The sequence below is a fragment of the Cajanus cajan genome, chromosome 10, assembly GCF_000230855.2.
Source record: "Cajanus cajan strain Asha chromosome 10, NIPB_CcT2T_4, whole genome shotgun sequence".
Lineage (NCBI taxonomy): Eukaryota > Viridiplantae > Streptophyta > Magnoliopsida > Fabales > Fabaceae > Cajanus > Cajanus cajan.
In genome coordinates this window covers 28,166,738-28,182,341 of record NC_138526.1, presented here as the reverse complement: position 1 = coordinate 28,182,341, position 15,604 = coordinate 28,166,738, and the positions used below count along the sequence as shown (strand labels likewise).

Sequence of the window (15,604 nt, the reverse complement as noted above, 5' to 3'; positions counted from 1 at the left end):
TTTTCAACAAGTTGTTCAGACCTTTTTAATTATTTTTTCAGTATATATATAATAATCACAATAATTTCTCCCCTTGTAAAAACGACACGTGGCCAACGATTAACGAACTGTTGCTGTAAGAATCATAAAAAATAGGGTGCAAATTGTGGGACATAACTGTTTCTTCACTCCTCTGACTCTTTGATGACACAACAAATTTATTTTATTCCACAAAAGGAACACAACACACAGCTTCTCAAATCCACACATAGAGAGAGAAAGAAGAGAGAGAGAGTGTGTGTGTGCTGTCATTTTGCTGCAAAAGAATCATTGAAGTAGAAGTAGATTCAGACTGTTTGATACCCAAAAGAAAAAAGATAAATCAAAACATGGGTTAGACAAAGTTGAATTCCCTTTTGGTTTCTTTCTCATAAATACCTTTTCGTTTGATTTTAGTTTTGCCCCAGATACTAGCCATGGCTCTTCCTCTGAAACCTTCTTGAGCCATACATATATCAAGCTCAAAACCATCATCAGGCAGGTATTTAGTTGATTCTTTTTCATCCTTTTTCCTGATTCAGCTCTGAATTTATGATTGATGATGTCTTTTGCTCTTAATTGAATCAAACATGATTTGTGCACTTATAATCCTCCATGATGTGCTTTGATGGGAAAAGGTTGAAGCTAAGACCCAAGTTCGATAATTTGTGGATTATATAATCCTGATATTGTTGAGAAGAAGTGATCTGATATATGGGTATTTTTTTTATATTTATTTTGACCTAAATTGTTTATTCACTTATTCCTCCATTTGATCTTTGCATGTGGTTTGATTTGCTAAAAGAATGATGGGTACTATCTTTTCCTCCATTTTTTTTATGGTTGGTGTTGGGCTTTGCTTCACTACCTCTACTATGGTTCTATAACTTGACAATATTTTGGCTAATGCCTATTAGATAACAAAGTCTTCAATTTTTTACAAGGTCCAGTTTGTAAATCTTTAAATTCCTTTTATGTAGTATAAGTAATGAGAAGTAGTCAAGGAATGAACTAGGGATTGAAAGGTATGTACAAGATAAATAACTTATTTTATCCAAGGACAAGAGTCTACTATCTGATTTCTAACAAAAAAAGATCATGAAAGAACAATATTAGACCTTAAGATTGTTAGAGAGATGAGTTTCGTGAGATTTTTTGTTCTTCAAACAATTATAAGAGACTAAAACTATATTTTATTTTTTCATGTATGGCAGGTAAATAAAATTGCTAGTGTTATAATAGTAACGAGATATTGAATATTATGACAATTCTAATATGTTTGTGATATATTTCTATTTGATTTTATTGGATATAATTATTGTGATCTTTTATCTTGTATGATTGTATCCTTTCCCATTATGTAGTTATTTCTATATCTTGCTACATTTTATATGCTAAGCAGTTTATAAATTTCATCATGCACCCAGGGTGACATATTCCGTTGGTGGTTTGATCTTTGAAGAAAGTACCTCGTCTTGAAAATTCTTAAGATTGTGGAAGCTTCTTCATGTGTTGATTATGGTGACATAAACTTGAGCATTCTTAAAGCTTCTTTCTGACCCATTGCCATGGGTAAGAAATTCAAACTTCTGGAGTAGTTAGCAGTCCTGTCTGTGGCACTTGGAAATTGAATTTACAGTATTGGGTGCATTATTTGAACATGATGTTAAGTGTCTTTCCAGTACTGTGGCATTACAGTAAATCCATGCATTTAACTGTACAAATGAGGCTTTGATTTGATAATCAAGGATGCAGAAACACCAATATTCCATGGAACCTAGAAATGAAGAATTCCATTCTGCACCACAGTTGGTCCCGCAAGACCTTCGGGATAGCATTCTCAATGCACGACCTCCTCCGGCGTATAATGTGTCAGAAAATAAACCTGTTAATTACTCCATACAAACTGGTGAGGAATTTGCTCTCGAGTTTATGAGAGACAGGGTGAATCTCAGGAAGCCTTCCTTTCCAAATGTTGTGGATGATCCCAATTATTCCACAGGCTATATGGAGTTGAAAGGCATTTTAGGCCATACAGGATCTGAAAGTGGATCAGATATTTCTGTGATGACAAAGGTTGAAAAGGGTCCAAAAGAGCTTGACAGAAGAAACTCTTCTCAACATCAGGACAGAAGTAATTATGGTTCAGCTCGATCAATTCCTAGAACTTCATCTAATCAAGACAATTACCGAGTCCTTCATGGTACTGCCTCTTCCATTGCTTCTGAAAGCGCATCAATGAAGATGAAGGTTCTATGCAGCTTTGGGGGTGGAATATTGCCACGGCCTAGTGATGGAAAGCTTAGATATGTTGGCGGTGACACACGTATTATTAGTATTAGAAGGGACATACGTTTTCAGGAGCTTATGCAGAAAGCATCATCAATCTATAGTGAAGTTCATGTGATAAAGTATCAGCTCCCTGGAGAAGATCTTGATGCATTAGTTTCAGTATCTTCTGATGAGGATCTGCGGAATATGATGGAGGAATGTCATGATCTACAAGGCGGAAGAGGATCATCAAAGCTTAGGATGTTTCTGTTCTCTATAAATGATTTGGATGATACTCAGTTTGGTCTTGGAAGCATTGATGGTGATTCCGAAACCCAGTATTTAGTTGCTGTTAACGGGATGGACGTGGGTTCAAGAAACAACTCGATCCTTCGTGGTGAAAACGGCTCTACTAATAACCTACATGAATTGAATGGACAAAATAATGAGAGGGAGACCAACAGACGTCTGATAGACTCATTTGGTGTTAACACTTCTTCCTTGACTGATAATGTTAAATCATCATTGACTATTCAGTCTTCACAACCAATGCTTCCGCCCTCCTCTAATGCTTATGAAACCCATCCATTGTTTTATGATGACCCTGTCATTCACCATGGGGAAGCTGGTCAATATCCACTTCATCATGGTCATGATCCTTCTAACATCTCCGCTCGCAATCTTAGAGAGGTTCCAGTTTCTATGCCCACTCATGGTCTTGTTAACCAAGGAATCATCAATGATGGACAAGCATTCAGTGAGTTGCAGGTACAAATTTCAGATGTGCCAGCAACAATGGTGAGAAAAAAGGGTGATAATTTCATTCATACAGGCAATGACCCAGGAAAAGTTTTTCCCTTGGAATCACCATATCCTGTTCCTTTGCAGCCATTTGAGGGCAATTTGCATGGTAATTTATCAGAGGCATCAGTTACAGCTGCTATATCAGAAGGGCATCATCCTGCACTGCCATCAAAGAACAAGGGTAAGCACCAGCAGTCTGAAGATGCCTCTTCATTAATTAGTAGTATGAATCCCACGCAGACTCCTAAGTCTGGTGAAGATGACTTCTATACTACACCCACTGATGCATTCAGCCGTGCTCATGTTGATGCCGAGTCCAATGTGATTGATTTCAGTTACCTTGAACCACCTGCACTTCCCAACAGAGTCTATTATTCAGAGAGAATTCCAAGGGAGCAGGCAGATTTGCTGAACCGATCTACAAAGTCAGATGATGCTTATGGTTCTAACTTACTCATGTCAGATTTGCTTTCTGACTTCAACCAGAACAATTCAATTACAGAATCCAGTGACATATTGCACAATGACATGTCAAATCTGAACATTGTGTCCAGCTCAGCAGCAAGGCCCTTGCATGCAGATGGCCATACCATTGATGATGGATTTGCCCAACTGCCGACATACAAACAGTTGCCTGATGCAACAAGTAAGGTGACTTCAAAGTTATCACAGCATGTGGATTCTGAGTTGAAGCAAGTGTTGGCAGACAACAAAGTTTCTAGAAATGAGGATCGGGTCCTTAGTTCTGAAAACGAAAACAATCGCTCCAAAGACAACCATAATATTCTCTTAGTTGATGAAGTCAAAGGTACTGAACATCTTGCATTTCATCGGGTTCCTTCTGTTGAATACAATCAAAATCTAGCACCTAAACTTCCTGACCTCAATTTGGCTGAGATTTCTACCAAGGAATCTGATAGTGATACTAAGGTCCAATCTCAGCCCTTTCCTTTAAATGGAAACAAAGGTCAAGATGTTTCTCAAGATTTCCCCCCAGAAGCTAAATCTAGACCTACTCAGGGTGACATTCTGATTGATATTGAAGATAGGTTTCCCCGTGATTTCCTTTATGATATGTTCTCCAAAGCAGTACATACTGAAGATTCCTCGAGCATTGGTCCATTACCAACAGATAGAGCAGGTTTGAGCTTAAACATGGACAATCATGAGCCTAAAAGTTGGTCATATTTTCAGAACTTGGCCCAAGAGGGGTTTGATAATGTTTCTCTAATTGATCAGGATAATCTCGGTTTCTCATCTGCTGTGAGAAAAGTACAAGAGAGGGATAGTAAATCTCAGCAATCTGCTCCTCTACCAGCAGATGGTATTTTGGCAGGAACCAAGGAATCCCACCTAAATTTTGGTGAAGAAAATCAGAAAAATGTACCTGTAACAACTAAAGCAGAAGCCACTGTTTTTCTCCAAAAGTATGAGCATTCCCAACCACAGGGCAATGAAAATAAGAATATGGATGCCATGATGGAAAACATAAGACCACAGGAATCTGAATACCAGGTATGTTATTGATCATTCTTTATTTTAAGAGCCTAATTTGCTCCTTTTTTCTGACAAATCTTGTAATGGATTGAATTTAGGATGGCATGAATGAAACAAGGAATGTGGGTGTAGCAGGGGATTTTGACACCAGTACTGTACAGGTATCATGTTTACATTGATGTATTATACCTGCCTTTTTTAAAGAGAACAATAATTTTATTCTACTCTTCTATTTCCCATTGTAGAAATTATGAGTTCTATTTTCTGTTGTCATAAATGAATTACTGTCTAGTATTATCCTATTCTTATAATATTAACATATGTGAAATTTATAGGTTAAAATATTTTATTCTACCTTGCTTTACTATTTTGATGCTACCTCTGACTTTATCATGAAAGTAAAATGTCACTCTTAGCTGACCTTGATGTTAATTGACTCATTAATCCACAAGACCACAACTATTACATAATCTCTTCTTCCATTAACATTCGCTCTTTGCTAATATGAATGACTGGCATATCCTGTATAAATTTGTTTCTATAATGTTGACTTGAAATTTGTACTAGATGATGGTTTGGTTTCTTAATAGTCTGTTTTTCTATAATGACATAATAGAATTTGAGTTCATAAGATTTACTAATATTTATTTATTATATATATTTATAATGCACATGGCAGTTCATAAAGAATGAAGATCTTGAAGAACTGCGAGAGTTGGGTTCTGGTACCTTTGGTACTGTGTACCATGGAAAATGGAGGGGATCAGATGTTGCAATTAAAAGAATAAAGAAAAGCTGCTTTGCTGGTCGATCTTCAGAACAAGAGAGACTGGTAACTTACCTATGAATCACCCTCAGTGATTGTGTTCCTTTTATTTTAGTCACATTTTTATAAGGCTACTCTTTTATTAAAGGGCTTATATTGATGGTGTTCATTTCCAATCTCAGACCATAGAGTTCTGGCGGGAAGCTGACATACTTTCCAAGCTTCACCATCCAAATGTGGTGGCCTTTTATGGTGTAGTTCAGGATGGACCAGGAGCAACGTTGGCGACTGTTACCGAGTACATGGTGGATGGTTCTCTTAGGAATGTTTTGCTTCGTAAGGATAGGTAATGCATCCATCCTCCTAAGGAATGGATCCTCTCATATTAAAATTTCACATGACTTATGTAAAATTTGTCTCTTTTTCTTTCTGAACACTAAATAGGTAGTGCCTCATCTTAATTTATTGCATTTAGATAAAGTGCAATTAGTTTTTCATGTAAGCCCTGACATTTTGCTACTTGTTATAATCCTTAGATTCCATTTTTTCATCAAGAAAAATGGTGAGATTTTTTCATTATCTTATCCTGACTCCAGGTATCTTGATCGCCGCAAGAGGCTGATAATTGCCATGGATGCAGCTTTTGGAATGGAATATTTACACTCAAAAAATATTGTGCATTTTGACTTGAAATGTGACAATTTGCTTGTGAACTTGAAGGATCCTATTCGGCCAATATGCAAGGTATCTGTTCAAGACTTCAAGTTGTGGATATTCATGCTCATGCCATTATAATTTTGTCTTCAGTGTAACAAAGCTAAGAAACTTGCTTTTCACCAGGTTGGCGATTTTGGTCTATCAAAGATTAAGCGAAATACATTGGTGTCTGGTGGTGTGCGCGGAACTTTACCTTGGATGGCACCGGAGTTGCTAAATGGTAGCAGCAATAAGGTCTCAGAAAAGGTAAAATTTCAGATCATCAGTGGAAATTTGGAATCACCTTAAATATGAAAATAGCCAACAAGTTAATTCAAGTTTACCTTCTATTAGATACTGAAATTGTCACCAACAAGCTTGTAGTTCAATTGGCACCTGCCTAAGTTTTTAACATTTAGGCTTTTATAAGTTCCAATCCGTCTCATAGATTAAAATTGTAAACAAGGGAAACAAATTATTTTGCTATTTGGTCGGTTATAGTACTTTACTGTCTCTCCTTATCTCTATTGTTTGAGAAGAATTGATTATTAATGCTTTTATGTCTAATCTTTAGGTTGATGTGTTCTCTTTTGGCATTGTCTTATGGGAGATCCTTACTGGTGATGAGCCATATGCAAATATGCACTATGGTGCAATCATAGGTGCGGTCCTTTTCTGTTCTCTTTGGAACCTTTCACCTTTCTGAGACACTAGTTGCATCAATAGTACTTCCATTGCATTGATACAACTTTTATTAATCTCTTAATAATCAGGGTACACTGTGAATTTAACTATTATGATGATCAAAAGGGTAAAATCTGAATGCCTTGGTGAATAATAGCCACAAACAATCAAGTTAAAAGGCCCATGTAGCTAAACCAAAATAAAGAATAGAACACGTGTATCTAAATTCAAGTTACCTACTTCAACTTGCAGAAACAACCCTTACACAATTTGAAGGAGAAAACAAACAGGATAGCAGAAACTCATTGGGCAAGATAAACCTATAAACCATCTTATCTTGTTTATTAATCCCTTCAGTCATTACTATAAAACAAAACCATGATGAGAGGGAAAAAATTATAACCGAATCACGCAACTAGTGTAAGTAATTATATAAGTTGATTTTATTAGATTTATAAAACAAAATCATGATGTACCAATTTTATCCTTTTTATTTATTATTAACTTTTCATGAAGAGACGAAGATATTACTCTATATTCAAGTTTATGTACCTACACCAATAAAATTAATAAATGACCATTAGAAACATTAAGATGTGAGAAAGAAAACATTTATTTCTCAAATTCTCATTTCTTTATCTAATAATAAGAAACATATGTTCTCGTAATCTTTAATAAGAACAAAAGATGAAAAATAAAATTCTTTTATAAAAATTATAAAGTGACTTATAAAAAAAAACTACCGTTTGCTTTTAAATTGTGTCTCTCTATTAGGATATAGAATAAAGGGAATTAGAATAGTTGTTAGTTAGAAAGATATCATGGGCTAGGCCAATTACATCTATAATTAGGAGGTTACTTGATAGAGGGGAGGGGGAGATTTGTTCACATTTGTAAATCGAGGTTACTTGATAAATAGGAGAAATCCTTTGTGAAGGGAAAATCCTTGGAGGAGATATTTCTCTCCTATTTGTAGATGTGATGGGCCTAGCCCATGATATCTTTCTAACTAATAACTATTCTAATTCTTTTTATTCTATATCCTAGCAGTCTCATGATAAATACAGGAGGAAGTATTATATTAAAATTTGAATATTTTTCATATGCAAGTTTCCTTGGACATATGTTGCTTGTATAAGTTTCCAATGACAATTGCAGAAGACAAATGCTTTTTATAATATGCATAAATTTATGAATGACCGAGATTCATTTAAAATCTCATTTGTAATTTCAAATGGTTTACATAAAATTTCATTGCCCTTGCATGCATCCATCTAGCATCTATGATATTTTTTCCCTGTAATAATTTTTCATGCATTCAGATCACTAGAGAAATCATTCAGTTCCCCCTCACCCCACCCAAAAGAAAATTTTCTCACTTCTTTGCACACTACATGCAGGAGGCATTGTGAATAACACCTTAAGACCTACAATCCCCAATTATTGTGATCTAGAGTGGAAAACATTAATGGAGCAGTGTTGGGCACCAAATCCTTCAGTCAGGCCATCTTTCACAGAGATTGCTCGCCGCTTGCGTGTGATGTCAGCAGCTGCTAGTCAGATGAAAGGGCAGGGCCACAAGGCATCTAAATGAAGTCTCATTGCCACAAATTGTTCATTCATTTGTGCTCCAAAAAAGCTATATGTTACTGCTATATAAGGGCTAACAACAATTGTTTGTATTGTAGTTTTCTGGTCCTGCTCTTTTTGTTGTTGATTGTGAATATGTGTACATGTGTGTGAAACCACATATATAGGCTGTGCAAGTTAACATTTGGACTTGATGCTATTCCACAGTGAATTTTGTTTGGAATGTCAGTTCCCTCCTTTTACTTTCTCAGGATAGCTAGTTTAAATAATAAAAGATTAAGGATTTGTTTGTTTAAACTTTTTCATAAACACTTTTAGAAGAGGAAAGTAGGAGGAAAAACTGAAATAAGTTTATCTATAAATTAAAATTAGTTTATGCATTAACTAATTTGCAAAAGTTCTCTTCTATTAGCTTTTTCAAAATTTTATTTTTAAATTGTGAATAAATTAACTTTAATTTATAGAGAAATTTATTTTCATTTTTGTTCCTTTTTTCTTTTAAAGTGTCTCCAAAAAAGTTTATCCAAAAATACCTAGTGAGAAAGGATGACTCAACAAACATTTATCCTAAAGATGAAGTTTCATGATCAAGTAAAGCTGTTTATGATAAAATGGCATTGCTATTGGTTTTTTCTTTATCACTTATCTAGCAAAAGTATTAAGCAAGGCTTGTTTAACTTCTCGAGTTGGTGCAAACCAGCCAAAATGAAAAGCTACTTTAATTCAGAAACGGCCTGGTGTTATCATTATTCAATTCTAGAAAGATCAATATGCTATGCTATAACATTTTGTACCAAAAAATATTATTATTTGTTTGAATTTTTTAAATTATCCCTCCTAATATTAGTGTGGAAAAATGTCGATCCCTGTCTTTTATGCTTTTCATAATTTTATACTACCGTTTGCACTTTATTTCACAAAATTATTTGTAAAGCATCAAGAGAAGGAAATTCTAATTTGATTTAACAAGTTAAAGAAATTTATATTAACAAGAATAAATATCCAATTTAGACTATAGTTAAAAGATGTTGTTATATTAGTTCTCGAAAATAAGAGATTGTCAAATAAGTTTCTAACTTTAATTACTTGTTACCATTTTTAATCTATTAAATATATCAATATTATCATTTCAGTTATATATTTTTAATTTTAAACTAATTTGATTGTCAATTCACATTTTAAAAATATAAAATCTCCATCTAATATATTTCTTAAATTCTTATAAAAAATTTAAAATTTATAAAACTTTTCTTTTAAAAAATTATAAAATTTCAATCCAATACATCCAAATTCTATATCAATCAATTATATAGGGTCACTTATCAGAAAGTTAGAGACACAAGGTGGTGGTGGTCACGATCTTCTTGTTGCAATTATTAACCCAATTCAATGTTTTATATTGCAGGCTAGCCGACCTCGTCAATATTCATACACATAACAAAAATAAATTATAATAAATGTTTTTTTTTTTTTTTCATTCCTGGAGTATCTACTCAGATAGGGTTCGAACCCTTGACTTTACTTAAGCGTAAATCAAGCCCTACCGCTGAACCACACGTTTGGAGTTTGCTATAACAGTAAAATTAATACAACATATTAACAATTTTATTAATATATAAAAAAAATAATGGATACACCAACAAATTAAATACTAGTATGATATATTATCTATATGTTAAATATAAATTTTTATTTTATCATAATTATTTATGAAAATAATTTCAATATTTTAAAAATAAATTATTTATAAATAAAAATAATATTCTATTATTTATCATAAATATAAAATATAATTTATATATTTAAAATATTTATTTATATAAATTTTAAATATAATTTATATATTCAAATATAATATTTATATATAATTTATTATAAATTTTAGTTATATATAATAAATATTTAGTCTGTGTATTGTGCATATTAAAATATTAGCTATAAATATGAATTTATAATATATATTTTTTATTTGTAGTTCGATTTTTATATTACAAAAAATCATATTGATAAAACAATTATACCTAATTTTTTATTTTAAAAGATGACAATTCATTTATAATGACGTTAATGGTTAACAACATAAACACTTCACTTTCACACAAACTTTAAATAATAAACAATAAACAATAAACACATGGAGTCTGTAGAGTATTGGCCAACATTAAAAACATATGACAAGCTGCAACACGCTCCCTCTATTTACTTTATTAAATAACAGGCTGCTTAGTATAATATTGTATTTTCCAAAAAAGAATTGAGGACAAAAATATTTTCAAGAATTATATATTTCCATAATAATAAAAAACGTTTTCTTTTGTTTACAACTTTATTTGATGTACGATTAAATATTAAATGTAAATATCTCTTAACAAAAATTTGAACATTAGTTTATTAAGTTACGATCTATTAACTTTGATTAGTACGAATAACAAAAAAATTCACATCGCTTAACTAAATAATAAGGATCAAATCATGATTTTTGTTAATAGAAAAAATTCAACCTAGAAGAAAATATTCATTTATTTAATGCTTATCAAATTCTCAACAGAAATTATTTCTATATTCAATAGAGAACACTCCATGATAACAAACAAACAAAAAATTAAGTTACGGGTGACCAATCCTTCTCCTAAATCCAACTCTTGCTGATTATTATGTTTAATAATATTATTATTCTTATGAACATGTTTAGTTTACATTTAGTAATTTTACAAAAATAATTTACGATTTATGTAATTAAAAAATAAAAGTGAAAGAATGAAGTAGAAAAAAATAGTTATTATAGAAAATAGCTCATTTTTATATCATAATGTAAAATACTCCCTTTTTATATATATAAATATAAGACATGAATATTTCATAAACCTATAACAAACTAAAAATATTTTTTCAAAAATTTATACTAAAGATGAAATATAATATTCCTAAGTTCACTTTTCTGAAAACAAATTTTGATACCTTAAAATAAACCCGTAAGACAGGAAAAAAAAAATGCAATTATTTTGGGGCAAAGATATTGTTTTTCCTAGTAGGGCAACCTCTTGTTGGTCTCGTGTGTTTGTCACAGGTCTATTTTTGGTCGGCCAAGACAAGCAATGAGACACAAAAGTTGGCTTCAAAAATGAAAATGTCTCCATACATACATATCTCTCACATGGAACACTTTTCATGCTAAATTATGTCTTCCAGTTTGACTTACTAGCCATTATAGCTGAAACCAAACTACTCCAATCATAATTTTTCCTTCCTTGTTGGAGAACGAATATGCCTTAGGTAGTTTATTCTTCTTTTAATTGGAAATTCGTTGGTACAATCTCAATCAATTGTAAAGGTTCTGACCAAAACCACTTCATGATTTAACTTCATATGGTAAACTATATATATATATATATACATAAATAGATAAATAGACGAGAGATTCGTTTACTTTAAAAATAAGTTTAGTTAATTTATTTTGTTCAATAACTCATGTTCTATATAAAATTTTAATGATCTAATCGTTGAATTTAAATTTTTTAATACATAAATCAAGTCTGAAAATTTTTTAAAATTTTGAAAAACATTTAATATTTCATTTTATTAATTTAAATTGATGAATAATTATAAAATCATTTTATACATTGATTTGAATTAATGAAATGATGTATCAAATGATTTTTAATTTTTTTAAAAAAATTGTAGACTTTATCTATACATTAAAAACTTTAAATCAACGATTGGATCGTTGAAATTTGATGTAAAACATGAATTATTGAACGGAATAAATCTAGGTAGACTCACTCTTAGAGTAAACGAATCTCTCTACACATACAAACATGTCTCATTATTGTTACACAAACACGGAAAAGTGTATTCGAGAACATGTCTCATTATTATAAATGAGAGAGTTATGAGATTATTAAAATTTAATTATATCCCTTACAAAATCATTATTATTGTCGTCTACCACTATCACTATAATTTATTACTTGTATCATCATCATTATCACTATTATTATTGTCATTGTTATCACCACCACGTGGTAACGATATCAATGATGATGATAGCAACAATAGTAACAACAACAATAATGAAACTTTTGATTAATAATTACTCCTTCCGTTTTTTTTCATAGTCGTTTTGTCAGAGTTTGTTATTTTTTTTATTGTCATATTACTAAAATCAATGAGTTATTAATTTTTTTCTTTCATTTTTACCCTTGATAATTAATACATGTTTCCTGAACAATGTGTGTATTTATTTTTAATGTCTACCTAATTTTTCTCCAACTACTTAGATAAAGTTAATGTGCATTTATAAGAGCAATATGTTCCCAACAAAATACTATAAAAAAACAAGAAAAGGGACAACTATTTAATGGAGTAGTTCAACAGTCTAAAAAATGCAAAAAAAAAAAACAAAGGATAAAATTGGAAAGTAAGTAATAAACATTTTTAAAAACTAAAATATCAATGATTTCCTTAAATCCCGTGCAAAATCTTAAACGACTATGAAAAAAAGACGGAAGGAGTAACTTTGTTACCCACAATTTGATGTACACTTAACAACATAACTAACTCATTTCATGACCTTTAACCAATAACCAATAAGGTGTTTTCCTAAACAAATGTATAACAATAAAATACTTCCTCAAATTTCTTCCTCCTCAAACAGGAATCTATAACAGCATGATTCCAAGAGACAAACAAGACGAATAAGTATTGAGAAAAAGAACCAAACTAAACTCAAATAACTCTACAAATTAATTGAACCAAGCTCAATACTCTCTTTTAATAAAAACACAGCAACTCTCTTATTTTAAAACACTATTTTTCAGCCCATTAATTCTAAAATATTTTATTATTAAATTAAAACTCTAAAAATTGATTATTATTTACCAATAACCTAATTAAATGGATATTATTTTTAGAATATTACACTATTGTTGATTGCATAATCAGGTTTCTTTCCAAACCCTTCAAATTACTTAACTTTCAACAGTTAAACCTAATAGCCAGTTTGTTGAATCCTAATCATGTTCCTAATAAACTTACACAAACAAACATTAATCACACAGAATCTAATTATCACAATTCATTCATGAATCATAATTCGTTCGAGAACTCTAAAGAAAAAAATAAAAATTCACAAAATAAAAATCATAATATTCGATAATCATGGCAAAAATGAATGAATTCGGATTATTCATAACCCTTTCAATCGAATTATCATAAAAACATATGCAAAACATACGATTATTAAAGTCAATCTTATTATCTACAAGTTCATACCCCATAAGTGAGATGTGTAACTCGCATTTCCGTTTTTAGAATATGTTCTCTCTACGTCAAGAGTGCAATAAACAACTATCATAATTCAACATTAATTGTCTTTTTGAAAATAAAGTATACCTACACCTAACTTCATGATGTCTAAATTAATGCAATAAAAGCTTTCAGAAGATTAGTCATGCACAGGCTAACAACGTTCTCCTTTTTATGCATTTTTTTTACTAATATTTTAGTATGTGCATATATGTTTATTATATATAAATAAAATTACAATAAATTATATTTACAAATAGACATTATATATTTTAATATATAAATTATATTTTAAATTTATATAAATATTTATTTTTAAATATAAGTTATATATTTTTTAATGACATATAAATTATATTTTAGATTTATAATAAATATTTTATATTGTAATATAATATTATTTTTATTTATTAATAAATTATTTTAAAACATTAAAATTTAATTTATAAATAATTTTGATAAATAAAAAATAGATTATATAAGAAGTTAAAAATTTTCGTTAACATTTTTTTATTCATATAATATATAAGAGTTTTATAAAAAGTAGTTTCAACTTTGATGATTATGATAGGATTTAGGTCACCTTAATTCTCACAATGTTTATCTTACTTAGCCCAATAGATAGTTAAGGATATTTTACAGTTTACACCCTTAATTGTTGATGTTGATTAACAAATGAAATAAAATGGAATTTAAAATGTTTTTAATACTCGTTATGTTTTGAAACATCAATCCAATTGGTTAATTCATCAGTTAGACAATCAATCACTATCACTGCTAATTTAATAGTATTCGTAATGTTTGGCGCTTGGATTAATCACTTATGACCCAAAAGTCAATCCACGAATAATTTATTTATTTTTTCTTTCTTCTTTTTCTTGCTTACTTGAGGTGGGTGGATCCAGTGTATGTTTTCAGGTCGGTGGAATTTTATAATTTGTGACATGAAAAATGGTGGAATTTTACTCCTTTAAAATTTTGGGGTTAGGGGACTCAAAAGATGGGAGAGATTCGTGCTAATAGAGTTAGGTCTTGTTTAGAAAAAAAAATGAACATTTATAAATATAAAAAAATTTTAACTCATCTTATAGGTTTTTTTTTTCTTCATAAATTAAAATTAATGTTTTTTAAAAATTAAACGAGAGAATTTATACCAACAAGTTCATGTCTAAATTAATTGGTTTTAACTTATCAGATAAGTTTATTGTATCTTATTTTTTATTTTAATTTTCTGTAAATATTTATTAAACAATTATACATGATCTAAGTATCATATTTATCTGAAATATTAAAGTGCTAAGTATTTAAGTTTATTTTTAATATTATATATCTTTATTAAGTATATATTAACTAAATTGGAACTTTAAACCTATTTAAATTTCTTTCATAAAGTAACCCCTCATTTTGGAAGGAAAAATAAAATATCACTAAAAATAATCCTTAATGATATATATATATATATATATATATATATATATGGCTAAAACACTAATTTAGTCCCTTATAATAATTGTTTGTTTCAATTTAGTCCCACTTTTATTTTTGGTTTTAATTTCGTCCCAAACTAATTAATTAGTTTCAATTTGGTCCCTTAAAAATTAATTGGTTTCAATTTGGGACTTCCGTCCAAATTATTTAAACGGAGTTAACTTTTGCCCACGTGGATGCCATGTGGATGCCACGTGGATGACATTTTTTTTTTAAAATACCTGGACCTAGAACGGCCCGTTCTGAAACCGGAACGGGCCGTTCTGGTTTCATTTTTGGTGTATTAGTTTTACATTCAGAACGGCCCGTTCCAAATGCAAATTTAACACACAAAAAGTGAAACCAGAACGGACCGTTCCGATTTCAGAATGGGCCGTTCCGGTTTTAACTTTTTTTTTTTAAATATAAAATATTAATAATTTTACAAAATATATATTATTAATTATATTTTAATTATGTTGTTATATCTAATAAAATAAATATTTT

General features: G+C 30.4%; 1 protein-coding gene across 2 annotated transcripts; it reads left to right on the top strand.

Annotated features, from left to right (window-relative positions):
- Positions 1–206: 206 nt before the first annotated feature.
- Positions 207–8,549, top strand: LOC109806984 (RAF-like serine/threonine-protein kinase 20). 2 transcript variants are annotated; one of them, XM_083065005.1, is made up of 9 exons: positions 207–516; positions 1,446–4,608; positions 4,689–4,751; positions 5,270–5,422; positions 5,539–5,702; positions 5,953–6,100; positions 6,197–6,319; positions 6,627–6,714; positions 8,137–8,549. In XM_083065005.1, exons 2-9 carry the CDS (start codon positions 1,768–1,770, stop codon positions 8,328–8,330), a joined length of 3,774 nt encoding a protein of 1,257 aa, XP_082921131.1. In that variant the 5' UTR covers positions 207–516; positions 1,446–1,767; the 3' UTR covers positions 8,331–8,549. The 2 variants fall into 2 exon arrangements, with proteins under 2 accessions (XP_082921131.1, XP_082921130.1); XM_083065004.1 differs by having other exon boundaries at positions 207–520.
- Positions 8,550–15,604: the final 7,055 nt, after the last annotated feature.